At 35.1% G+C, this 26,416-nt stretch overlaps 2 protein-coding genes across 4 annotated transcripts; both read left to right on the top strand.

The window, feature by feature from the left end:
- The first annotated feature begins 3,928 nt into the window (after positions 1 to 3,928).
- On the top strand, positions 3,929 to 7,185 carry LOC123224730. The gene is made up of 7 exons (XM_044648428.1): positions 3,929 to 4,363; positions 4,883 to 4,969; positions 5,077 to 5,340; positions 5,464 to 5,628; positions 5,726 to 5,779; positions 5,892 to 6,038; positions 6,457 to 7,185. Exons 1-7 carry the CDS (start codon positions 4,220 to 4,222, stop codon positions 6,832 to 6,834), a joined length of 1,239 nt encoding a protein of 412 aa, XP_044504363.1. The 5' UTR covers positions 3,929 to 4,219; the 3' UTR covers positions 6,835 to 7,185.
- Positions 7,186 to 10,758: 3,573 nt separating this feature from the next.
- LOC123225516 (calpain-type cysteine protease DEK1-like) lies at positions 10,759 to 26,394 on the top strand. Of its 3 annotated transcripts, none has more exons than XM_044649495.1 (32): positions 10,767 to 11,155; positions 11,585 to 11,725; positions 12,270 to 12,520; positions 13,300 to 13,482; positions 13,666 to 13,801; positions 14,535 to 14,665; positions 14,774 to 14,888; positions 14,967 to 15,996; positions 16,162 to 16,272; positions 16,886 to 16,944; positions 17,765 to 17,930; positions 18,494 to 18,767; positions 18,898 to 19,048; positions 19,188 to 19,299; positions 19,397 to 19,562; positions 19,648 to 19,718; positions 19,830 to 19,921; positions 20,048 to 20,210; positions 20,340 to 20,411; positions 20,618 to 20,992; positions 21,074 to 21,189; positions 21,282 to 21,579; positions 22,178 to 22,494; positions 22,727 to 23,078; positions 23,194 to 23,514; positions 23,594 to 23,698; positions 23,781 to 23,909; positions 24,170 to 24,550; positions 24,640 to 24,777; positions 24,966 to 25,202; positions 25,291 to 25,733; positions 25,866 to 26,394. In XM_044649495.1, the coding sequence occupies exons 2-31, from the start codon at positions 11,601 to 11,603 to the stop codon at positions 25,594 to 25,596; spliced, it is 6,483 nt and encodes a 2,160-aa protein (XP_044505430.1). In that variant the 5' UTR covers positions 10,767 to 11,155; positions 11,585 to 11,600; the 3' UTR covers positions 25,597 to 25,733; positions 25,866 to 26,394. The 3 variants fall into 3 exon arrangements, with proteins under 3 accessions (XP_044505432.1, XP_044505430.1, XP_044505431.1); XM_044649496.1 differs by having other exon boundaries at positions 10,767 to 11,151; XM_044649497.1 differs by lacking the exons at positions 24,640 to 24,777; positions 24,966 to 25,202; positions 25,291 to 25,733; positions 25,866 to 26,394 and having other exon boundaries at positions 10,759 to 11,155; positions 23,781 to 23,972; positions 24,170 to 24,311.
- Positions 26,395 to 26,416: the final 22 nt, after the last annotated feature.

Below are 26,416 nucleotides of genomic sequence, written 5' to 3' on the forward strand. Positions count from 1 at the left end.
TAACATCACAACCAAACCGTATGAACATTGAAAATTCTTGTTTTCAAACTCTCACTTAAATTTTAACATTTTGATTTCAAAATTAAAGAAGAAAGTTCATCACATCTAAGTATTTATAGGAACATTAACCCAAAATTTAATTTATTTGATGAATGTATATTATTCTTTGATGTGTTGAATTTATTTAATAAGTTTGAAATGCATTTTAATGTCAAGTATAATAGAAAAGGACTGAAATGATATTTTGTGTAAAAATATATAAAAGGTTAGATGATATTTTACATATTTTAATTACTAAATTTTTGGCTAATTTAGTTACAAAATTATATATTATCATTATAAGATTGATCAATATATCAAGTTTTGTTAGTATTTTGGTTCGATAAGGAGGAAAATTATAACACCTCACCCCAAAAGTTTTATCCTTTAGGGTAAATTGCAACTAACTCTAATCATGTATGTATGACATTCTCAACATACATTCAAGTATTCTTAAATCAAACGTGTATAAATTGATATCATATAATATGAATAACTTCGTCCCATGTTTTGACTACCTTATCTGATGAATCATGGGTACTATTATAGCTTGTTGAAAAGCTCTTTGAATCCTATTTTTGATGATATATAGCTTGTATGAACTAGAGACTACTTGAATTGTTAAATTGTATGAGCAAAAAGACCGTCTTACCAAATAAATAATAAATGTAGTTTTTGCCATTAATTTCATCCCACATTTTGACTATCTTATCTGATGAATCATAAGTGCTATTATAGCTTGTTGGAAAACTCTTTGAATCTTCTTTTCAATAATATATAGTCTGTATGAATTAGAGACCATTTGGACTGTTAAATTTTGTATGAATAAAAAGACTACCTTACCCAAATAAATAAGAAATACAGTTTTTTACCACTAACTTCATCCCACATTTTGATTGTCTTATCTGATAAATCATGAGCGTTATTATAGCTTGTTGGAAAGCTCTTTTCAATGCTATATAACTTGTATAAATTAGAGACCGTTTAAACTATTAAATTATATAAATAAAAAGACTATCCTATCAAATGAACAGTCCAATTAACAGTAATTTACAGTTTTTGGAAAGAAAGAAAATGAGGAGAAAAAGGAAAGGAAAGAAAGGAGAGAAAAAGAAAAGGAAAAGAAAAGAAAGGAAAACAAGAAAAGGAAGGAAAGCAAGAAAAGGAATTTAGGGTTCAGGATCCAGGGGTGGTCCCAAGAGTATGGTCTTATGGGTTATGGATAATTTTATATGGAAGCAAAGTTAGTAAGAGATAATGCACGCATGCATGTTATGAATTATGAGGGGGCACTTTACGCTAGACCACCCACAGTAAGGCATATTTGTAGAAGGATATAGACCCGCAATAGGGTCAGCTCGCAGTAGAGCATACTTGTAGTAGAACACAATTTAGATTTAGAAATGGTGTAGTGAGAGAAAGGAAGAAAACTCGAGTTTAGAAATGTGTCAAATCCCTGTAGTCAGCTTTTAGAAAGTACCAAATGGGACAAAGTGTGACCTAAATAGTAAAGGATAAACTAGATTATCCCCTCGATTTTTTGAGGAGGTTATGATATGAGATTGAGTCCCGAAAGTGATTTAGAATAGGAAAGGAGATAGTCACTGGCTTCTTGTCCCTTACTGAGTGTTTTTACCTCTCACTTCATTTTCTTTCATTATTGCAGGTATAGGTGATCAAGATAGTTACAAGGCAAGGTCAGGTCAGCTAAGATAGATCTAGGTTGGGGCAAGTTATCTATGGTTTTTGTTATAAGTATATGATATTGTTGACTTTTGGCCTTATTCAGATAGTTGTACAGTTGTGTCTAGGGGCATGTACATGATTACTTCATGATCTCAAATGTTTTCAGATGAGTTTTCATATGGGATATATATATATTTTGTTTGCTTCCAAATTTTCATTTTTTTAGAATAATTTCGGAACGCTTTTAGAAACGAGTTCATTTTAAAATTTGTTTTAAAATAAATGCTCTAGATATTAATTCGTAACATTTTTTTCTCTGAAAAATAGCACTTATGAAGAGGAATGTTACAATAAGTCACCTACTTACTAAGTGTTTTAGCACTTATGTGTTCCTTTATATTGTTTTGTAGGTAAGAGATTAGTGAATGTGGCTACATAGTAGCAGGCCAACCAACAAGGATGTTGCATAAGGAAGGATTAGTCGTTGTTATGTTTTTAGTTCATGTTATATGTTTCAGATTTCATACTCTATTATGAATATGAGACTATGCACATTTTTATGATGTTATGAATTTCATTATATATCATGTATGAATGATTACCTTAGCCATATACAATGTTTTTTAAAAAATGACTGGTACTCAAACTGGTTGTCTCATAGGTTCATGGTTTAATCGGTTTGCCTGGTCAGTTTCAATATATATATATATATATATATAAAATAATGCTTTAAAAGTTGTAAATAGACACGTTTCTTTGGATTCATATTTTTCTTGAAGGTATATGTCTAAAGATGGGTGTTATAGGGGAGGAAGGTTTTAGTGATTGTAAATGAATGAATGGAAGGTAAAGAGTGGCAAGTAAGGAGGAAAAGAAAAAAAAGAAAGAAAGGGATTCCTATTTTGGAATTGTAGTTGAGAAGTTCTACTTCATGGATTTGGTTTGGTTGGTTGGCATCCATTTGTTTGTGGGCATGATGATTACTTGGCATAATAGTTGGCTAAGAGGGAGGATATCTCGAGTGTCTTATGGAAACACTAAGTTGTTTGGTTGTCAAAGTAGCTGAAATGGTGTAGGTTGGTGGCATAGTTGCAAAGGCAACGACTGGTGGATGGCGAAGATTGTGGGTGGCACAGTTGTCATATACGGAGGTTGTGACTAGTAATTTAACTCAACAACAAGAACTCGATGACTTAAATTGAATAATGCTACAATATTGTGAGTGAGGGTGACGTGAGTCTAAATTAGAGTTTTAATGCAAAAGTGATAACAGGAAGATGATTTAGCGTCGATATAGATTAAGTCAAACATGCAGACAATGACAAGAGGACAAACTAGTAATTCAAACTAAAATCAACTGATTTTCGTTAATGGAAATGAATGATAAATTGATAAATGAACTTTTCAAATTTAAAAAATAAAAAATTAATGATCCATCAAAGTTCATATGAGAAATAGCCATTCAACAATGTATAAGAGTAAAATGTCTAAATAAGGTAGGTGGTTTAATAACCTATTTAGTACATAGTTGAAAACTAACAATAGCATTGTAGGCACTATTAATTACATTGAAACAAGGGTTTGACTTGAACTGAGTCCGTTTGAGCTTGAATTTGAGCTTGATTCGAACGAGCTTAAATTTGAGCTCGGTTCGAACGAGCTTGAATTTGAGCTCGGTTCAAACAAGCTTGAAACGAGTCAGCACAATAAAAGCTCGGTCGAACTCGAGTTACTCGTCAAATTTTTTAATTAAAAATTTTAATACAAAACGATATCATTTTGACTAATATGTATTAAAATGATGTCGTTTTAATAATAAAATAGTTAAAAATTTGAATTCGAAACTAACCAAATCGAATTCAAACTTGACTTCCACGAGTAGGAGCTTGAACTCAAGCTCTGCTATATATAAATCGAATTAAACTTGAGTTCAAACAAGTTTAAATTTAACTCAGTTTATATCTAACTCTAACTAAAACGGTTGGTTAATAGAGTGATAAAACTACCTTTAAAAAATTTAAATAATATAATGACTTAATTATAGTATATAAATTTTTGTATTGCCCATTTTTTTTCTCCTTTTTACCGCTTTTTATTCTTTTATTTTCAAACATTTTTAGTGTCCTGATTTTATCCTCACACAAATAATACAAAAACCAGTAAATAAAAAAACTTTTCTAAGAGAGAGAGTCGCCGCCACCCTTTATGGAAGAAAAAGTAGTAACAGGACAAAGAAAGAGAGAGAAAAGAGTGATATTTAGGCAGTCTAATTGGACTTCAGCCAAAACGAAACCAGATCCACTTCAAAACTCGCCTCAAAGGGGAGGAAGTTTAAGCCTTACGCTCTTTCTCTCTCTCTCTCTCTCTCTCTCTCTCACCTTTTATTGTTTCTTAACGCTACACACACTCACACTTCCCAAGCTTTAAGGTTCACTTCTCTTGGGAGGGTTTTGCGTTTTGTGTAGTAGAGTGTTGTGTATAAACAGCAGCAAAGATGAGAGGAAGAGCTTTGTTAATGGTGTTTTTGTTGAGCTTGATGTATGTGGTCTGTGGTGCTAGGTTGGGTTCTGAAAGGCAGAAACTGGAAATCGAAAAGCATCTGAATCGTTTGAACAAAAAACCAGTTAAAAGCATTGAGGTTGGTTTCATTTTGTCTTTTTAGTGTTTACTTTACCTTCTCTCTCCTAAAGTTTACTTTTTTGGTCATTTGTGTGTTTGGCTGATGGGAAAGTTAGAGAAAGTGCAGGACAATGAAGAAAAGTGGGATTTCTTTGGCCTATTTTTTTTCCTTGTTTTTGGGTATATTTTTTAAAATGATTAGTGGGTTTATTTGGTTTTACCTATTAAAGGTGTTGTTTTTATTTATTTATTTTATTTCTTTTGCTGATAATGATGAAGTGTTTGATACATTTTTTTATGTGAACCAAATTTATAATTTTTGAAGGAACAATGATTTTTCTTTGATAGACTTGACAAAGCTATAAAGAAGAAAGTGAGGTCATAATGAGCAGTTCAATTACTTCTGTTTGAATTATATGTACTTTCTCAGTCCCAAGTAGAAAATGAATGCAGCTTAGTTTTTTGAATTTGAATGCAGCTTCTTAAGTCATCTCAAAGATCTATTGCTCTAATCTTATGATTTTTGGTGGTTCAACAGAGTCCGGATGGGGATATTATAGATTGTGTTCACATATCACACCAACCAGCCTTTGATCATCCTTATCTTAAAGACCACAAAATTTTGGTCAGTTTTTCAAATCTTCCTCTTCAGCTCAACATTTTTCGCCTTCTTTGATGGGAAAAGTTTTTGTGGGCTGATTTTCTGATGTGGGTTGTGTTTGGTTTCTTCAGACGAGGCCTGAATACCACCCAGAGGGGCTTTTTGATGATAACAAAGTCTCTGTCAAACCCAAAGAAAGAACAAACCCCATTAACCAGTTGTGGCATCTGAATGGTAAATGCCCTGAAGGGACCATCCCCATAAGGAGGACGAAGAAAGATGATGTTTTGAGGGCAAGTTCTGTGAAAAGATATGGCAAGAAGAAGCACAGAAGCATCCCAATCCCTCAGCCAAAGTCAGCAGATCCTGACCTCATCAATGAAAGTGGTCATCAGGTATAAATGCCTTTTTTATTACTTTTTTTGTGTGACCAAAGTGGGTTCCTTCAGTAAATTTGTTGATGCTTTCATCTTGTAAATGTTCTTAAGCTTTGTTCTCTTTTGTTTGGGGGTGATTAGCATGCAATAGCTTATGTTGAAGGAGATAAATACTATGGAGCAAAAGCCACCATTAATGTATGGGAACCAAAAATACAACAACCTAATGAGTTCAGCTTGTCTCAGCTTTGGATTTTGGGAGGTTCTTTTGGCCAAGATCTTAATAGCATTGAGGCTGGATGGCAGGTATTTATTATATTTACTTCCTCACAATTTGATAAGAATGACTTTTTTTTTAATGCTCGAAAGTCTTATTTTAATACCTGAATCTTCATATAAACAGGTCAGCCCAGATCTATATGGTGATAACAACACAAGACTTTTCACCTACTGGACTGTAAGCTCCAATAATTTTGCCATTTCTTTTCTGGCTCCCACATTTTAATAATGTTGGTTGAATTTTGTACTGTTTATTCTCACGTTGTAGCTTTCTTGTGAATTTATTCCAGAGTGATGCATATCAAGCCACAGGCTGCTACAATCTTCTATGCTCAGGCTTTATTCAAATCAACGGTGACATAGCAATGGGAGCAAGCATATCTCCTATTTCTGCCTACAGAAATTCACAATATGATATCAGTATACTTGTCTGGAAGGTAAAAAGGACAGAAAAAATAAAAATCCAAGAGCTCAGCCACACTGTTAAATTACTTTTAGATAACATTATTAACATTTTATTTGGAGCCCTAACACAATCATAAAGCTGATACTGCCAATGAGGCTGCATGTGAGCAGCAGTGAAAAATTGTCCTTTTCCCACTGAATAATCAAATTTACACTCTTGCTGTATTATTATCACGTAAGACAAAATTAGGTCAAGGGGTATATTAGAAACATCGTTGTGGTGCAGATGCTGTGAATCTTTGGCTTCTTTTGCTCAGTGGTTTAGCTTGTCAGGGCAATCATGCTCCTCATCCACTGTTAAAAAAAAAAAAATCTAACCTTTGACTGCCTTGTTTAATTTACTATGAATCCTAAAGTTCCCAAATGCTAAGAAGACTTGTTTGTTTGTAGGATCCAACGGAGGGGCATTGGTGGATGCAATTTGGTAGTGAGCATGTGTTGGGGTATTGGCCATCTTTCTTGTTCTCATACTTAGCAGATAGTGCTTCTATGATTGAATGGGGAGGTGAAGTTGTAAACTCAGAGGCAGATGGGCATCACACTTCAACTCAAATGGGGAGTGGCCATTTTCCTGAAGAAGGATTTGGGAAATCAAGTTATTTCAGGAACATACAGGTAGTGGATGGGTCAAATAATCTCAAGGCCCCAAAAGGCATTGGCACTTTCACCGAGCAATCCAACTGCTACGATGTTCAAACAGGCAGCAATGGGGATTGGGGCCATTACTTTTATTATGGGGGCCCTGGCAAGAGCCCCAATTGCCCATAAGGTTAAATTTCCATTGCACCCTTTTCACTTTCTCTCCCTTCTGTGTATCATTCAACCCCTAGTGTAATGTCCCTCTTGCCCTTCTCTGTATACCTCTTTTTACTGTGTTACCACTTTTTACTATTAGGTTGCTTAGCAACATGTGACCTCTCTAGTGAGAACTTTTGACTTTTTTTCTTTTTTCACTTGAAAGATTCTCCATGTAAGTGGTCAAGGATGAGGCAGAGTTTCTCCTAAGCTAAAAGAAACAGGCCTCTGTTATTTTTTCTCCCTTTGTATTATATTGGTTTGTTTGTTCCTTTGGTAGAACTGAAAGAGATTAATTAACACAACTATATTTGTGGGAGGCTATATGATTTACCCAATATTTTAAGGTCAAGAAAGACAAATAACTGCAAGTTTACTTGGAATTTCAACACTCACTGAAACATTTTTTTATCTACTTCACCTTTGCAACAATTTGTGAAGGCTATTTAAAAGAATAAAATAATACATGATAGATATATTAATTTTATTAGGTTAAATCTGCTCAACCTTATTTTAATGGCTAAACATGTTTAACAAAATTTTTTAGGATTATTTTTCATTTACCCCCTTAAAAAATTTATTTTAATAAATGACCCAAGAAGGGATCTAGTACTTCTAAGTTTCTTTGGTAGCAAGCAAAGCACTAAACTTTAATTTTGGCTATAATTCAATCATGTCTGAATTTATATTACAAGGTTTACGCATTTCAGTTTTGGTTTACAGGTTTCATCTATTGAATTTGCAAGTTTACTTATTAATTTACAGAATTCGTGTTATAAATTTCCAAATTTCCTAGTTTTATATTGCTTTGTTCATTTATAGTAAGCAAAACACTAAACTTTGGTTTAGGGTATAATTTAACAATGAAACTATATATATATATATATATATATATATATACTTTTACTACATAATTTGGATACACAGATGATGTGTTATTATGTGATTTGAGAATTTTAAATTAAAAATAAAATAACATCTAATCATATAATAACATTATTTATATACTCAAATTGTATATTGAAAGTGTGTACATATAACATTACTCATAATTTAATCACACAAGTGTATATTAAACGTTTTTTTTTTTAATTTTTAGATTGATTTCACAAGTCTTAAATTAGTAGCATTGATGAGAGTTTTTCGTTATCAATTTATTGATGCAACTTAGAACTTTGAGCAGATAGAGTATAATAACGATGTTGATGATTTGATGATAAACCTTAATATTCATAATAATAATATAGATAAATTAAATAAATGAAAATAAGAAAATTTTTACCATAGTTTGCCCTGATAATTGAACAACCAACTCCTATAACATGCTATTAATTGATGTTCAAAAAATGTGATATCTTGAGAAAAATATAAGAATAGTAATTTTGCCTCTCCCCCATCCCGTGTATTGATTCTTTATGTATAGGATAAAGAGAAGATGTTACATTTAAATAATAGTGTATGAGTATTCACAATTCAAATATGATTTTTATAACTTAATTCTATCCTAATTTAACTAAAATGGAATATTTATGGTAACAACACGATCCTAATTTGGAAGGAAAATGACAACTTTTCCGTGTAGGCACGAAAGGAAAGAATTGGAAAATCGTTTCGATGTTGAGAGAATTTACCTTTTTATATAATTCAAATAAGGGTATGTTTTTCAAACAAATGTCACAAAATGAAATCTACCTTCTTACAAACAAGCATAAACTCTAAACTTTTAGATTTATTAATTGCAAAAATAAGAAGCAATTGACCTTTATTAGGGATGTGCATAATCCAATTTAGAGTTATTTAAAAGCTTTTTAAAATCAAATTAAAAAAATAGTTTAAAAAATTTTCAAATCAAAATAAACTGTTTTATGTTTCAAATTAAACTGAAAAAATACAGTTTTATCTAGTTTGAATTACGATTTGAATCAGTTAAAATTCTTCACTATTAAAAATATATTATTTAATAAAATTAATTGAATTATAGTTTTTTAGAATATAATATAACATGTAAAATAAATATGAAATATATATATATAATACATATATATAGAATATAATAAAATAAATATAAAAAAACAAGTTTTACACCTAGTTATTTATTAAAAAATTTCTATTAAATATAGTTATATATATGTATTTTAAAAAAAATGATTTATAACTTGATTTGGTTTGAGAATTGCCTACATCTGAAAATTATTTTTAAAAAATTTATTAATTAAAAATAAAATATTTTACAAACTAAATCAAACTAAATTAAACCATAATTTTTAAATAATTTAATTCCATTTTATAATTTGAATTGAATTATATCCCTCCTTAATCTTTATCAAGAAAAAGTGTCAAGGAAAAAAAGGGAAATGCATGTGAGTGGATGACATAACTTTTTCTCGGTTTTGTAAAGCTTCCCCACTGTTCCACTCACTGCCGGTCTTTTCATGTCACCAAAAAAGTATTAAATCAAACAATTGTCCAATCTTAGGTTCCTATTCCTTCACAAGTTTCCTTTTTTGCACCATATTTTCCTCCTTAAGATTCTCCCACACCCACCCCCCGTAAAAAGGGCCTTTCAATCGTACACATTAATTGCCATTTTGGATGTTTCTGGTCACTTTCATTCACCCACCAACTAGAGTGTGTTGGAAGAGAAATGGCTCCATTGGCTAGATTTGATGTCTAGCTGTGGTCCACCACTCTTTCTACCAGTCGGAAAGAAATTTTGATGGGTTTGTTAGTTTCAAGACCTTCGCAAAACTGGTTGAAGTTAAAGTTCCAAAAGCCCCTATCACTTTCCTTATTGGGTTAGCAAAATGGGCTTTTTGGATCCAAAAAGCCCATTTGTACCTCTAAATGTTGTGCATTTGTTAGCAAGTCTGTTTAAATTAATACAGACCAAAAATAAAGTTTGTTTAAATTAAATCCATTTATGATCAAAATATGTGGCTCATATGGTTCAAAGAAACTCCTGTTCCAATTAGAATAGTGTCATTTCCTTATTAAAACAGCTTAACCTTTCATATATTATATATAGTTCTACTGTGACAACCAACTAATAATCAAGCTAAAAAGAACTAATGAGATTGATTTTAAAGATTCTGGACTTAGACCAAATTGAAGTATTAGAGAAATGTGATTAAGACAATTAGACGACAACGAAAGTACAACACAAAATTTCAATGAAGTATTCAAAGCTGCCATGTTCATTAATCACAGACTTAAATTGTTGACTGAGTATCAGTCATATGAGTTGAAATTGAACCTTAACTTTACCCTGTGATGGTTCTCTTCTCTTAATTACCAAAAGCATATTTGTTTTGCTCAACCAATAAACAACACGAGTGACATTACTCTTATGAGAAGGAAGAAGCAAGACATTTCAGTGTTGAAAGACCATACCCATGTTCTGGTTTTTTCATTTATTAAATCATCTGTCTTTCTTTTACTCCTTCCTTGCAAGTAAAATCTGATGAACCTTTCTCCAAACTGGTAACAAATTGTCAATGAAGAGGAAGGTCTTTGTTTGGTTTTTACATTCACCTTCAGCAAAGAATTTGACTGTAATTGTTATTGACCTCATCAAGACAAGCACAGGCATGCTACGGCTGCAATCCTATCCCTCTAGAATTCTTTTCCTAATTATTAAATAAACTGATATGATTTAAGACACAAATTCTTTACCTACTAAATCAACATATTAAACAATTCCAAAATTTTCAAAGTTAAGGTAATAAGCCCTTCAACAACATTCACTCTTTCTCAACCAAATATTCACCTTCCATTTCTTTGAGATACTATTGGTGCGTGTACGAAACGCTCAATAGGTGAGTTCTTATTGACACATGGATACAAGTTTTTTTGTTAATTATTTTATATCCACTGTTTCTATCTTGAGTTTACTCATGTTTTTAGTCTTTCTTCACTTTGTCTATCTAAAAGACTATAACTTTCTACCTCTAAACAATCAAAAAACTTTTTTAACTCGAGTGTTCAGACGGGCCGGTAGTAGGGTTTTAATCTTTACACTCTCTTTTCTGTCAGAAAATTATCAAAGAAGATCAATCCAGAACCTAAAATTTAAAACTTGAGAGCCTGAAAATTTCTTTCCTTTTTCATCACCTTCTTCAGCAAGCCTACCTAGGGGGTTTTCTGAGCTGAATTTTCTGTTCCAAACCCTGAAACTAATGAACGAAAATTTCCATTTTCACCTGGTTTGAGCACTCAATTTGCTTTAAAAAAATGACCCATTTCTACTGAATTCAACAGAATGTTGTTGCCAATCAAGCTCACTTCAGTCAAGTAGGTAAAAATACCCTCCTGTTATTATTGCTTTACATTACATTTCTCTATCTGGGTTTCAGCTGTTAGTTCAATTGAGCTTTCTTTTTTTGGGAAGATTTTGATGACTTCTGTATTGGGATGCCTGCTATTAGGGTTTGGATTTTGTTCCATTCTACTGCCTTCAGATTACTGCTCTTTCTATTTGGGTTTGAGTTATTGTTAGAAATATGTTCAATCAGTAGATTCTTATGCTATCTCTGTTGGGATGCCATGTATTGTGGTTTTGGTTCTGTTTCTTTTCCTTGCCTTCACATTACTGTCTTTATCTTGGTTTCAATTTTAGTGTTAAAGTTTGAAGCTTTATGGTTGGTTGTGATAAATTGTAGGTTTAAATTATGTGTTTCACAGTGTGCTTTTGTTTTGGTTTATCTGTTGCATGTGGTGTGCCTAGGTGAGAGAGGGAGGCCATGGAAGGTGATGAACGAGGGATATTGTTGGCTTGTGCAATTTCGGGAAGCCTATTTGCAGTTTTGGGTTCAGCTTCATTTTCGATTCTCTGGGCTGTGAATTGGCGGCCTTGGAGACTTTATAGGTATTCCTTTTGCAATTCTGTGAGCTTTGATATTCGCTGCTATATTTGTTTGATGTGATCAAACTGTAATTAGTAGTTAATTTTCTTGTATGGAGGAATCATAATGCTGATTCACTGGGTTTTCTCTTGGCTTTGACTTTATAGTAAGTTTAGTTGTGCAATTAATGTAACATTAAAGATGAAGCTGGAATCTTTGTCATCTGGAACTTTTGTTCTCTTTCCAAAAATGTTTATAAAACAATATTATTGCAATAGGAACATATTTTATGATTGTTTTAAATGTAATGTTGGGACCTTTACTGATTCTAGCAATTATGGAAATTGTAATTTTTTTTCCCGGATAAGAAGATCAGCCCTGCTTTCCTTCTGTCAGTACAATAGCTTTCTGGAACTGCTTTTTGGGTCATAATTCTGCTGACAGACTTGTGTGTCATTTGTTTGTTCAGATTCAGCTCTCTCAATCTCTTTCTTTGCCATAAATTTTGTCACGGTGATTGTAGGTATTTCGTTTTCATTTTGGTTGTTTCATATTTCTCTTTTTCAGTTGGGTATTTGCAAGAAAATGGCCAAATATATTACAAGGACCTCAGCTGGGTGTAATATGTCGAGTTCTGTCTCTGTTGGCATGGATGGTTGTTTTATCTCCAGTTGCTGTGCTTATCATGTGGGGATGCTGGTTGATTGTAATACTTGGTCGGGATATAGTTGGTCTGGCTATAATAATGGCTGGAACTGCTCTTTTATTGGCCTTCTATTCAATCATGCTTTGGTGGAGAACACAATGGCAAAGCTCAAGTACGTATTGTTTTGGCCGTTATATTAGTGAACAAATGAAACTCTATTTTTTTCTTGAAAACTAGCTGACTCTTTTGTGGAATCTATTTAATCATTAAATATGTGTTTTACATGAAAGTACTCCCTCTATTCTCTTTATAACTAAAATAAAAATCTTCTTTGGAATAGAGACCATAGTACTTTTCATTGGTGATACGATGATCATTAGTTGTGGTGGAGTCCATTATGAAATTTGACAAACGCTTAGCTAGCTTAAGCATGCATAAGAACTCAGATTATGGATAAGAACAGGTTTATACGACTTAGTTTGGTGGAAGAATGCATTATAGTGTTACACAGTTTGCTATTAGTAAGATATGGAGGGTGTGCATATTGTTATCAAATTAGATTTTGAGATGGCAAAATTATATCAGGTTTTATACTTTATGCCGTTCTGTTTTCTTTCCCCTGCCAGGGTTTTCTGGAGAAAAATGAAATTATAAACTTTATGTGCTGGGCTCAATATGGATGTTAAGGAGCATCCTTATTTTGCAATCAAGAACCTCATGAGCTTGTCAACAAATTTTGCATCTCAAATCATTTAACTTGCCCATAAGAAGGGTGACCATAAAAAATGACTTCGTGAAGTGGACAATACTAGAAAATACTGAATATATGAGGGCTGTTGGTGAAAGGACCAATTGGAAAAACTTGGGATAGGGTTGAATTTTTTAGAATGTTTCTTTATCATGTATTCTTTTTCTATTATTCTTATATCAATTCTTTTGTTTTATGCTCAGGGGCTGTCGCTTTGCTTCTTCTTCTGGCTGTTGCCTTGCTCTGTGCATATGAGCTTTGTGCTGTGTATGTTACAGCTGGGTTAAATGCATCTGAACGATATTCGCCTTCTGGTTTCTTTTTTGGTGTATCTGCAATTGCATTAGCTATCAACATGCTTTTTATTTGTCGAATGGTCTTTAATGGTAAGTATCTTGAGGCTCTTATATTATTTCCAGTTTCCATCAACATGGAGATGTAATTTCACTTTAATAATGTTTCAAAAATCATGAGGTGTTACTCTTTAGGATGTGTTATTCTAGGTACTGCCAATTGACATTCTTTTCTAATTTTTCAAGTAATTTACTTTGAATCATTAATTGATGCAGGGAATGGCTTAGATGTAGATGAGTATGTCCGGAGGGCTTACAAATTTGCTTATCCTGATGGTATAGAGATGGGTCCTTTGGCTTGTTTACCAGAACTGCCTGATCCCAATGAGTTGTATCCTCGGCAATCGAGTAGGTAAGAAATTTCTTGTTTTAGCTTCAGATATTCAGCTATCATGTTTTGCTAGTTATTGCTGGATCTCTATATTGTCTTCAAGTTTTAATAATCACCAAGTTTGGTGTAGTGCATTTGCTTTTTTAGTATAAGTTGTTGCACATCTTGTTGATGGCATGCTTAATAATAGATAGGATGCTTTTTGTTTCATGCACGCTTGGCTTGGAAGGATCCTCTGCTAGTTTGTAGTTTTGGTATGTTAAAATAAATGCTGAGACTGGATATGTAAGTGTTCAGGATTTGAAAATAAGTTGTTAAATTTGTAAATGTCTTTAACAAGTTGTTAAATGTAAGTATGCTATCTATTGAATTTGTTAAATGTCTTTATTTTGATGGCATGCTTAATAATAGAAAGGATACTTGTTGTTTCATGCATGCTTGGAAAGATCGTCTGCTAGTATATAGTTTTGGTATGTTAAAAAAATTGCTGAAACTGGCTATGTATATATTAAATGTTTAAGTGTTCAGGATTTGAAAATTTAAGTTCTTAAATTTGTTAATGTCTTTCTTGAACATTAATCGTTCTTGTATCTAGGAAATGAGAGTTTAGAAATCTCAATTTTTGTTGACAATTGAAATGCGTTTATGCCCAGTCAAAAATCATGGTGCACATTTAGATATGTTTGGTTATTGTGCTTCTCTATAACTTTGTTATGTTGTCATTGTGGTTTTTGATTTTGCTTTCAAATTCTAGGGCTTCACATCTTGGACTTCTCTATTTTGGTTCGCTTGTAGTTCTCTTTGTCTACTCCATTTTATATGGTTTGACAGCAAAGGATGCCCGCTGGCTTGGAGCAGTTACATCAGCTGCTGTTATCATTCTTGGTAGGCTGTTGGCTACCTTGTTTATTATATTTGATATTTTACATTTTTGTCAATAAAGAAATATTCCTTTGATGCTGATCTATTTTGAATGAATATATTTTATTGTAGATTGGAACATGGGGGCATGCTTGTATGGATTTAAGCTTCTGCAAAATCATGTTGCAGCTCTTTTTGTTGCTGGAGCATCTCGGGTTTTCCTGATTTGCTTTGGAGTGCATTATTGGTTTGTTGACTTTTGAACTCTCAAATATTAACTGCTGTATTATTGTTTATATTTATTCCTATACTGCCTTTGTTTTAGGTACTTGGGACACTGTATCAGTTATGCAGTTGTTGCCTCATTCCTATTAGGTGCTGCAGTTTCTCGTCATTTGTCAGTTACAAACCCATTAGCTGCTAGGAGAGATGCCTTAAAGAGTACAGTGATTCGCCTAAGGGAGGGATTTCGCAGAAAAGAACAGAACAGTTCTTCCAGCTCTTCCGTAGGTTGTGGTTCAAGTATGAAGCGAAGTAGTAGTGCTGAAGAAGGTCACATTGGTAATATTATTGAAGCTAGTGGCCAGAGTGCAGGACAGTGTATAGGTGATGCTAGTCATTGGAATAATGGTCTTTTTTGTCGAAATGCTAGTTCTCATGAGGGTATCCATAGTGATAAGAGCATGGATAGTGGTCGGCCAAGTATAGCATTACGTAGCAGTTCTTGTCGTTCAGTCATCCAAGAGCCTGAAGCAGGTTCTTCCTTTGCAGAAAAAAATTATGATCAAAATAACTCCCTGGTTGTTTGCTCTAGTAGTGGTCTTGATAGCCAGGGCTGTGGGTCTAGCACATCAGCTTCAGCAAATCAACAAATGTTAGATGTAAATTTAGCCCTTGCCTTTCAGGAAAGGTTGAATGACCCAAGGATTACGTCCCTATTGAAGAGGAGGGCAAGACAAGGAGATCGAGAATTGACTAGTTTATTGCAGGATAAGGGATTGGATCCAAATTTTGCCATGATGTTGAAGGAGAAAAGCTTGGATCCTACTATATTGGCATTATTGCAGAGAAGTAGTTTGGATGCGGACAGAGATCATTGTGACAACACCGATGTCACAATCATCGACTCTAACAGTGTTGATAATGTTATGCCTAATCAAATTTCTCTATCAGAAGAGCTAAGGCTACATGGGCTTGAAAAGTGGCTTCAACTGTCTAGATTTTTTTTGCATCATGTAGCAGGCACTCCAGAGCGGGCATGGGTTCTCTTTAGTTTTGTTTTCATCCTTGAAACAATCAGTGTAGCGATTGTTCGTCCAAGGACAATTAGGATTGTAAATGCTACACACCAACAAGTGAGTGGTGGCTCTTTCTTATGAATTATGTTCAATTTATCTTCTCCTCTCCTGAAAGGTTTAACAAAATTATCAGTTACAAAAGCTTCACATTAGTTTAATTCAAGGTTGTTCAGCAATTTTTATGTTTGTTAACATAGAAATTTGGTTATATTATTTTTGTAGTTTGAATTTGGCTTTGCTGTGCTGCTTTTATCTCCTGTTGTCTGTTCAATCATGGCTTTCCTCCGCTCCCTTCAAGCTGAAGATGTGGCCATGACGTCAAAACCTCGCAAGGTATACTTCCAACTAGTAAGCAGTGATAAATTTATTGGATATTTCACTAAAGATATCCATTTTTGGGGAGATTCTTTTGGAATATCTTTGGTTTAACAAATTCTTGATGGCACCTTTAGTTTTCAGTTTCCTTATTTTGATTATTTTTTAAGCAAAAAACTTTTGAGAACAACTGTGGTCATATCTGTAGTTTCAGTTTGATTGTCTGCAATATTGTAGTCCTCTAAGGTGGGTTGAAGTAAACTTTCTAAATTAACTGATGCATAATCATAGTTTGCACATTTTTTCTGAACTCTTAAGACTATCGGAATGGTTGGTTTACCTCAGGAAGATTTGTATCTGAGTACTACTGCATGAGCAAAATCTGGTCGGTCTATGGCACATTGCAATTCCCTGTATTTGGATCAGCGCTTTGTGTTTTCATATTTTTCATGCTTATATTTTATTGTTTTTTTTTTTATGAAAAGAGGAAAAGGAAATGTCAAGATAGTGTATAATATTGGGTCTCCTTATGTAGTCATGTAATTTTTTCAAAATGTAAATTACTGTACGAAACTGGATTTCTAACGATATTGTTTGTTGCCTTGCCTCTGGATATCTCTATGTTCTTCAGTATGGATTTATCGCCTGGCTGCTAAGTACTAGTGTTGGATTGCTGCTTTCCTTCTTAAGGTAAGCTTCAATTTATTATTTTTATTTTCATGAAAGTTAAGTGGAGCCTCTATTTTTCATTCCTTGCAGCTGTTTAGGTCCAATAACAATTGACATTGCTTCAGATTTTGACTTGTATGAGACTTGTCTAATTATATGTACAATTTTTTATTAATATCATTTTACATTTCTTTAGACTATTCTTTCTTATCTGATTATTTCTTTGTAAGGGAATGAAATAATCTACCATTTGAGGTTTTTGTTAGTCACACTTTGAAAGCAATACTTATGCTGCCTTTAAATTTGACTTTTATTTATATACAAAAGTAATGAAGAACTATAAGACATTTATTCATCCTAATGGTTCAAGGACTTGGTTATCTGAAATAATGTATTTGCATGTTGTCAACATTGTGTTTATGGTATCTTGTGCTCATGTTTTTGGCAATGGTTGTCTTGAACTCTCAAGTAAATTCTAGACAGTTTCAGTGTTGTGATTGTAGTGTCTATAGCTCTTCTATTCTGGATGTGATAATTGAACAACTTATTACATCATCCTAGCAGCCTGATACTCTTGTTATTTTCAAACTTCTATGTTTAGATATTAAAGAAGTGATTAATATCTCTATAATATCTATAATAGATTAGGAATTCTACAGCACCAGAGTTTTATCAAGATGTTCACCCATAGCTTCAGAATAATTTCCTTATTAACATTGTATTATATTTGGGAATCAATTTTGATTAATCTTTTGCTATTTATGGTTTTGTATGATATGGAAGTACCATATGCTCATTTTCCTTGTATGCATTAATTTCCCTTTTTTCTTTCTTGCTGCAGTAAATCATCAGTGCTTCTAGGACTTTCCTTGACTGTCCCACTCATGGTGGCTTGCCTTTCTGTTGCAATTCCAATTTGGATACATAATGGTTATCAGTTTTGGGTTTCACAAGTAGAATCTGCAACAAGTGCTGCAGGAAATGATCGACCTCCTGGGAGAAAGGAGGTTTGCTCTCTGTCACCTCTTGCCTTTCTTCCACTTATGCAATAAGTGGTTTTGGGTCACAATTTGGTTATTTTGACCACTGTTTGACAACTGTGTTCTAGACTGTTGTGTGCTTAGGTTTTATTTTTCTATTTTAAAGGATTTAGGAGTTTGGTACAATGTGATATTGGAGATGCTCCTGGCTTTTTCTGTGATTTTATTGCCCTAGATAAGGTGGGATAAAGAAATGATTCAGATAGACACTTGAACTAGGTGTAGCTGAAAGAGTTGTCTGTCAATTAATGAAAAGCACATAACACAACATGCTTATGTCTAATTTAGTTGTAAAAATCTTTCATCCTTGCAGCTGTATGCTTGTAGTTAACCCTTCACCTAAGTTTGCCAATGTTGGGTATTATTACAGTAGTATTAGTCTGGCTGGGAAAACCTCACCCAAGGATGACATTAAAATCATAATGTGTTATTTATGTTATCTTTTTATCTTAATTCTTTCCCTCTAATTAATGATACTATATGTACAATTTGAAGTTTTGATTATAATTGCATCTTGTTGTCTCTGACAGGGTGTGGTTCTTGTTGTTTGTATAATTTTATTTGCTGGATCTGTATTAGCTCTGGGCGCAATAGTATCTGCAAAGCCATTGGAAGATTTAAACTACAAGGGATGGACTGGTGACTCTCATGGTTCTGCCTCTCCTTATGCATCGTCTGTGTACCTTGGTTGGGTTATGGCATCAGTGATTGCTTTATTAGTCACTGGTGTACTGCCAATTGTTTCATGGTTTGCCACATATCGGTTTTCTCTATCTTCTGCTATATGTGTTGGGATATTTGCAGGTAACTTTTCTCTATTTATTCTTGTATTATTTTGAGGCTCATAAATTAGCGATTGTTTCCACTTGAGGCATCCCTTGATATATGTAATTATGATAGTTTGATCATATTCTTGCTGTTGCTGTTTTGGTAGCTGTGCTTGTGGCATTTTTTGGTGCATCCTACTTAGAAGTTGTCAAATCTAGGGATGACCAAGTTCCAACAAAGGGTGATTTTCTTGCTTCTTTACTTCCTCTGGTGTGTATTCCAGCATTGCTATCCCTTTGCTGTGGGTTGCTCAAATGGTGTGTAATTTTTTTTGCACTTTTAAATGAGAAACTTTAAAGTATTCTTTTATTCAGGACTAGCAATTTCTTAGATTTTGGTGATTCAGTGTAGAATGGCTTTTCATCGTCTTTAACTTCATCTTGATATCATATACAGGAAAGATGATGGTTGGAGGCTTTCTCAAGGTGTATATGTATTTGTAACTATTGGTCTTCTTCTTCTGCTTGGTGCAATATCAGCTGTTATTGTTGTAATTAAGCCTTGGACTGTAAGAGATACTTATTTTGCATCCTTTATCTTTCTTGCCCTTTAGCTGTAAAAAACCTCATATAAATTGGGTTTCTTTTGCTTGACAATTGTGACAGGTTGGGGTAGCATTTCTCTTACTTCTGCTCCTGATTGCGCTAGCCATTGGTGTCATCCATCATTGGGCTTCAAACAATTTTTATTTGACCAGGACCCAGATGTTCTTTGTTTGTTTCGTTGCTTTTCTTTTGGGTTTGGCAGCATTTCTTGTTGGATGGTTTGATGGTAATAATGAATTCTATTAAAAACCTGTATTGCTTGCATAGCTTCCTTTGCTCGAACATACCTTCACATTACTTTTGTTTTTCAGATAAGCCTTTTGTTGGTGCATCTGTTGGTTATTTTTCCTTTCTGTTTCTTCTTGCCGGAAGAGCCTTGACTGTGAGTATAGCCTTAGTATTCTTAACCATGTTTTGAGTATGTTTATTTGTATCTAATTCTTCTTTTCTCTGTCCTGATTCATTTTGTCTTACAATTGTGCAATTTTTGTAGGTTCTTCTTTCGCCTCCAATTGTTGTTTATTCTCCACGAGTACTGCCTGTATATGTTTATGATGCTCATGCTGATAGTGGAAAAAATGTCAGGTTTGTTCTAATCTGGTCTCCAAATTCATTGGATACTGATGCCTGTTCTACTTCCACAAGCATTGTGATTCATATGATTACTTTATTTATTTGTATATAATGCATGTGACATCGATTTTCCAACAGTGTGGCATTTCTTGTGCTGTATGGGGTTGCACTGGCAATTGAGGGCTGGGGTGTTGTTGCTAGTTTAAAAATTTATCCACCATTTGCTGGAGCTGCTGTATCTGCAATTGCTCTTGTTGTAGCTTTTGGTTTTGCTGTCTCTCGTCCATATCTAACTCTTAAGGTTTGTATGGTGGCTGTATGTGATTTGTCTATGCTCAAATTGCTTCCACTTGGGTACTGTAAAATTTTCTTTCTGTTTTAATGTACATTTATTTAAGTTGTTTCTGTTTATTTGTATTGTTATCTTCAGATGATGGAAGATGCTGTTAATTTTCTTAGCAAGGATACTGTTGTTCAAGCAATTTCTCGTTCTGCAACCAAGGTGTGTTTAATTATATTCTTTTCTTAAGCTCAAGAAAGCTCTTTTTTGGCATATTGTGAATTTTCCATTGTCGTAAATTTTTCATCCACAATGTTGCCTTAGAAAAGTTTTTGCAAGACAAACCAAGTTAGCTGAAAATTTGTTTCCAAGCAAACACCTGGTGATTGTTGTTGAATATAATGTTTTGTTATTTTGTTGTTATGCAGACAAGAAATGCTTTGTCTGGTACTTATTCAGCTCCACAAAGGTCTGCTAGTTCAACAGCTCTGCTGGTTGGAGACCCTAGTGCTACACGTGATAAGCAAGGAAACCTAATGCTTCCTAGAGATGATGTCATGAAACTGAGAGATCGTCTGAGAAATGAGGAATTTCTTGCTGAGTCATTCTTTTGCAGAATGAGATATGGACGTTTTTGCCATGACTTGGCCAGTGATTATGATCACAGAAGAGAAATGTGTACTCATGCTAGAATTTTGGCTTTGGAAGAGGCAATTGATACTGAATGGGTATACATGTGGGATAAATTTGGGGGTTATTTACTTCTTTTGCTTGGTTTGACTGCCAAGGCCGAACAAGTACAGGTGAGTGAGTTTCTTGATACTTTCCCTGCATGAAGTTGTATGTGTTTCTTGTGAGTAATAATGGTATCCTTTGTGTGGTAGGATGAGGTACGGTTGAGACTCTTTCTTGATAGCATTGGGTTTTCGGACCTAAGTGCCAAGAAAATTAAGAAGTGGATGCCAGAGGATCGTAGGCAGTTTGAAATTATCCAGGAGAGGTAATGGCTTTCATTTTGGTTTTTCATTTTAACTCTACATGAAAGTCTTTAATCTTTTCACTGTGTTTCTAAATCCTGTATTAAACTTGTAGTTATATAAGAGAAAAGGAGATGGAAGAGGAAATCTTAATGCAAAGACGTGAAGAGGAAGGGAGAGGTAAAGAAAGAAGGAAAGCTCTCCTTGAGAGGGAAGAACGCAAATGGAAGGAGATTGAAGCTTCCCTCATTTCCTCTATTCCCAATGCTGGAAGCAGGGAGGCAGCAGCCATGGCAGCTGCAGTTCGGGCAGTAGGTGGTGATTCTGTTCTTGAGGACTCGTTTGCACGGGAGAGGGTTTCAAACATTGCACACAGGATACGCACTGCTCAGCTAGCTCGACGAGCACTGCAGGTTTGTTTTTCCTTAGAACTATGGTGGCAAATATGCTAATTCCTTTATCAATGTGATTGTTTTTAGTTGCATTTTCCATGCTTTTAATTACACAATGGTGGGGCTGGCCGCACCTATTTTTGGCACTATCTACAAAATTGTGGGTTGTGCCTGGCTTGCAAGGCATGTAGGCTGTGCTGTGGGCCTTGGGGCAAGGCCTGTAAAAAATAAAAAATAATTAAAATATATAAAAATTTATACTCCGGTAGAAGCGTGTGGGCTGGCCCACGAAGGCACTATCCAAGGGGTCCTGGGCCGTGCCATGGGTCTTGCCATGCTAGTGGGCCGGCCTAGTCTGCTAGACCCACCAATTATTGGGCCTAGGCATGATGAGCTGCGTTGGAGTCATCCCGGGCTGTGCTTATTTAGAATGTTACTTTTTATCTAATAGCCTCCATATTTATTGCTGCACAAAGATAATATATTATCCTTCATTGTCAACATCTATTTTTCTGCCTCTATTCTGGTCTGTTCTGGATGGGCTTAAATGTATTAGAAGCACAATGTCATGTCTGGTTAGTGCTTTTGAGTATAATACTAAATGTTGGATTGTTGGCAGACTGGAATTACTGGTGCTGTTTGTGTTCTTGATGATGAACCAACTACAAGTGGCAGACACTGTGGACAGATTGACCAAAGCATAAGTCAAAGTAAAAGGGTTAGCTTTTCCATTGCAGTGATGATCCAACCTGAGTCTGGTCCAGTTTGTCTTCTAGGCACTGAGTCTCAGAAGAAAATTTGCTGGGAAATTCTGGTTGCTGGTGCTGAGCAAGGTATTGAGGCTGGACAAGTGGGGCTTAGATTGATTACGAAAGGTGATAGACAGACTATTGCAAAGGATTGGAGTATTAGTGCAACAAGTATTGCTGATGGAAGGTCAGGCTTTTTCAACCTGGAGCAATATTTATTGGCAGTTCTTGGATTTAATGTATTTGCTTATGCCTTTATTATGCTCTGTGTTTGTGGATTTTTGTATTGCTGTATCATTTAAATCTAAAAACGCTGTGTTGGTGGGAGAGAGTTTATGGTTCCCTGTGGTTTTGATTAAAATTCTGTATTTGTCTGTCTGGCTTTTCTTTCTCATTGTGGTTTCTCAATTATTTTTCAGGTGGCATATTGTGACAATGACAATTGACGCTGATTTAGGTGAGGCAACTTGCTATTTGGATGGTGTTTATGATGGCTACCAAACTGGGCTGGCATTATCTGTGGGCAATAGCATTTGGGATTTAGGGACTGAGGTGTATGTTGGTGTTAGACCACCTACTGAAATGGATCTATTTGGGAGGTCAGATAGTGAAGGAGCTGAGTCTAAGATGCATATAATGGATGTTTTCCTATGGGGAAGGTGCTTAACCGAAGATGAGGTGGCTGCCCTTTATGCTGCTATATGCTCAGCTGAGTTCAGTATGGATGAATACCCTGAAGATAATTGGCAATGGGCTGATTCACCTCCAAGAGTATGTACCTAGAAATTGAATAGCGTGCTATATATTTTTGGTTATTTCTGTGGGAACATAGTTCATAACTTAGTTTGAACCTTTTCACTGATTGCTGCTTGTTTTTTGTGTCTAGGTTGATGAGTGGGATAGTGATCCTGCAGATGTAGACCTTTATGACAGGGATGACATAGATTGGGATGGGCAATATTCAAGTGGGAGGAAAAGAAGGGCAGATCGTGATGGTATGGTAATCCATGTGGATTCCTTTGCAAGGAAGTTCAGGAAGCCTCGGATGGAAACACAAGAAGAAATTCATCAAAGGATGCTTTCGGTTGAATTGGCTGTGAAAGAAGCCCTCATTGCCAGGGGTGAAAGACAATTTACTGATCAGGAGTTCCCTCCAAATGAGCTGTCATTATTTGTGGATCCAGAAAATCCCACTCCCAAGTTGCAGGTTGGCTTTCCCCACTTATAAATCGCTGTTAGTTTTACTTATTAGGTTGAGCTAGCATAATAATGGCTTTGAAACCTAGGTTGTTGCTGAGTGGATGAGGCCTTCTGAAATTGTGAAAGATAGCCGTTTAGATTGTCGTCCATGCTTGTTTTCGGGAGCTGTGAACCCCTCTGATGTTTGTCAGGTTGAATCTTAGCAAAATGGCTTGTAAAATTCAGTCTTGTGCATGGTTTGATTTAATATTTTTCTAACTTCTCAATTAATAGGGTCGATTGGGGAATTGCTGGTTTTTGAGTGCTGTTGCTGTTCTAACGGAGGTCTCACAAATATCTGAAGTGATTATTACTCCGGAGTATAATGAGGAAGGAATCTACACTGTTCGCTTTTGTATTCAGGTATTGAGCTCATAACATATTTCATCTCTCTTGTCAGCACCTGACACTGCCCAACACATCTCGGTAATTCTTTTCTCAGTATCCATAAATTAAAAAAAAAAATTCTTTTTTTCTTTACGATGTCTTAGATACCTTGTTGTGGTTTGTATCCTGGAAGCCTGGAATTGTGGTTTTCCTTATGATGTTGTTTGTCTTAATAATGTGTTATTTAGCTTGTCAGTAATTGGATGCCCTTGCTTCTAATTCTAATATCTCTATAGGGTGAGTGGGTCCCTGTTGTTGTTGACGATTGGATTCCTTGTGAATCACCGGGTAAACCAGCATTTGCTACTAGCAAAAAGGTTTATGAACTTTGGGTCTCTATATTGGAGAAGGCATATGCCAAATTGCATGGTTCTTATGAGGCACTGGAAGGAGGGCTTGTTCAGGATGCTCTTGTGGACCTTACTGGGGGTGCTGGTGAGGAGATTGACATGAGGAGTGCCCAGGCCCAGATTGATCTTGCAAGTGGTAGATTATGGTCCCAATTGTTGCACTTTAAACAAGAAGGATTCCTACTTGGCGCTGGGAGTCCATCAGGTTCTGATGTGCACATTTCTTCCAGCGGCATTGTGCAAGGGCATGCTTACTCTATATTGCAGGTATGTTAAAATTCTGTACTGTCCAACTGTATATATGAAATGCCAGATATAGAAATTGGCCGAATCTGATAATTTCTCTTATCATTCAGGTGAGAGAGGTTGATGGCCACAAGCTTGTTCAAATTCGAAACCCATGGGCTAATGAAGTTGAGTGGAATGGTCCTTGGTCTGACTCATCTCTGGAATGGACTGATAGGATGAAGCACAAGCTGAAGCATGTTCCACAGGTACTTTGCTTTTGTAAAACTGGAATCCAGTAAATTGTTCCTCTGATTCTCACATTGTCTTTAGGTATGCCTAGTTGAGTTGATGCTATTTGATATCTGTTTAATTAGATGTGAAAGCTTGTATTTTAGTTCATTATTATCTTTTTCAGAGTAAGATCTCATTTGCATGTGGCTGATCTCATTTGCAGTCAAAAGATGGTATATTTTGGATGTCATGGCAAGACTTCCAGATTCACTTTAGATCTATATATGTTTGTCGTGTCTACCCGCCCGAGATGCGTTATTCTGTGCACGGCCAGTGGCGAGGTTATAGTGCTGGTGGCTGCCAAGATTATGCTTCATGGAATCAAAATCCACAGTTCCGAGTCAGAGCCACAGGTTCAGATGCGTCATATCCAGTGCATGTGTTCATCACATTAACTCAGGTATACTACTGACCTTCAGGCAGCGCTATATAAATGTAACTTTCCCTTTTACTGGATTATATAAACTGATTCAATTATATTTGTTTAGGGTGTAAGTTTTTCAAGAACTGCTGCTGGTTTTAGGAATTATCAATCCAGTCATGATTCAATGATGTTTTATATTGGCATGAGGATACTCAAAACTCGTGGTCGTCGTGCTGCTCACAACATTTACCTACACGAATCTGTCGGAGGGACAGATTATGTGAACTCTCGAGAAATATCATGTGAGATGGTTCTGGACCCTGATCCAAAGGGTTACACGATAGTGCCTACGACTATACATCCTGGGGAGGAAGCACCATTTGTTCTTTCTGTTTTCACCAAAGCATCAATATTCCTGGAAGCTTTATAGTACAGTGACTTAAGTTGATTTTAACCAAGAGTGCTTGGAGCACAAGTCTGCAAAGTTTTGAGGTGCTTGGGTTTTCCACGGATATGTGCAACAAAACCAGGCCTAGTTGAACCACAAATCACTGCACTTAATACTGGGTAAGCTTCTGATTTAATGTTGTTGCAATGTCCATGTTGCTTCTCTATTTCAAAATTTTAACTTTTGCTCACTGTTAAATACTTTGATTTCTTGGTGTTTTGAAATTGTTTCTGATTGTCTCTGTGTCCCAGGGCTGTGCATGATGTGGTTCTTAGCTGCAGGATTGGCCTGTGAGTAGTTAACGATTCATTAAACCAATGCAACTGTCAGCTGGTGAGTTGTTAGCGATTCATTATACCATACAACTGTCGATGTTAATTGATTTTGCAAAGCTCATTGCGTGGACTATATCATTCTGGTTGATGCCTGGATGTGTTTTTGTTGATATGGGGGATGATGACGAAGAAATTCAGATGGTGACTCAGCCTGATTAGTTGGATCATTTGCATCTACCTGCATCAGGTTCTTGTGCATTTGTAGGTATTGTAAGGAATATAGCTCTCTACTCTGATAATGTAAATTTCAGTTAGAAAGTAAAGCTGGAAATCAATAGGAAAATAATTACTAATTTCTAATTCATAGGGAATGCAGAAAAAGCATTGTAGCTGGAAAACAAAAAGAACTATTTTTCAGCTGCAGTTTTGAAGTGCTTTATAAGCTGAACAATTAGTCATTTGTACAAATGTTCTTTCTTGTAATATAATCCCCATTTTTCTTTCATTTTACATGGTTGTCTTTTGTT

Source organism: Mangifera indica, chromosome 9 (genome assembly GCF_011075055.1).
Source record: "Mangifera indica cultivar Alphonso chromosome 9, CATAS_Mindica_2.1, whole genome shotgun sequence".
Taxonomy (NCBI): domain Eukaryota; kingdom Viridiplantae; phylum Streptophyta; class Magnoliopsida; order Sapindales; family Anacardiaceae; genus Mangifera; species Mangifera indica.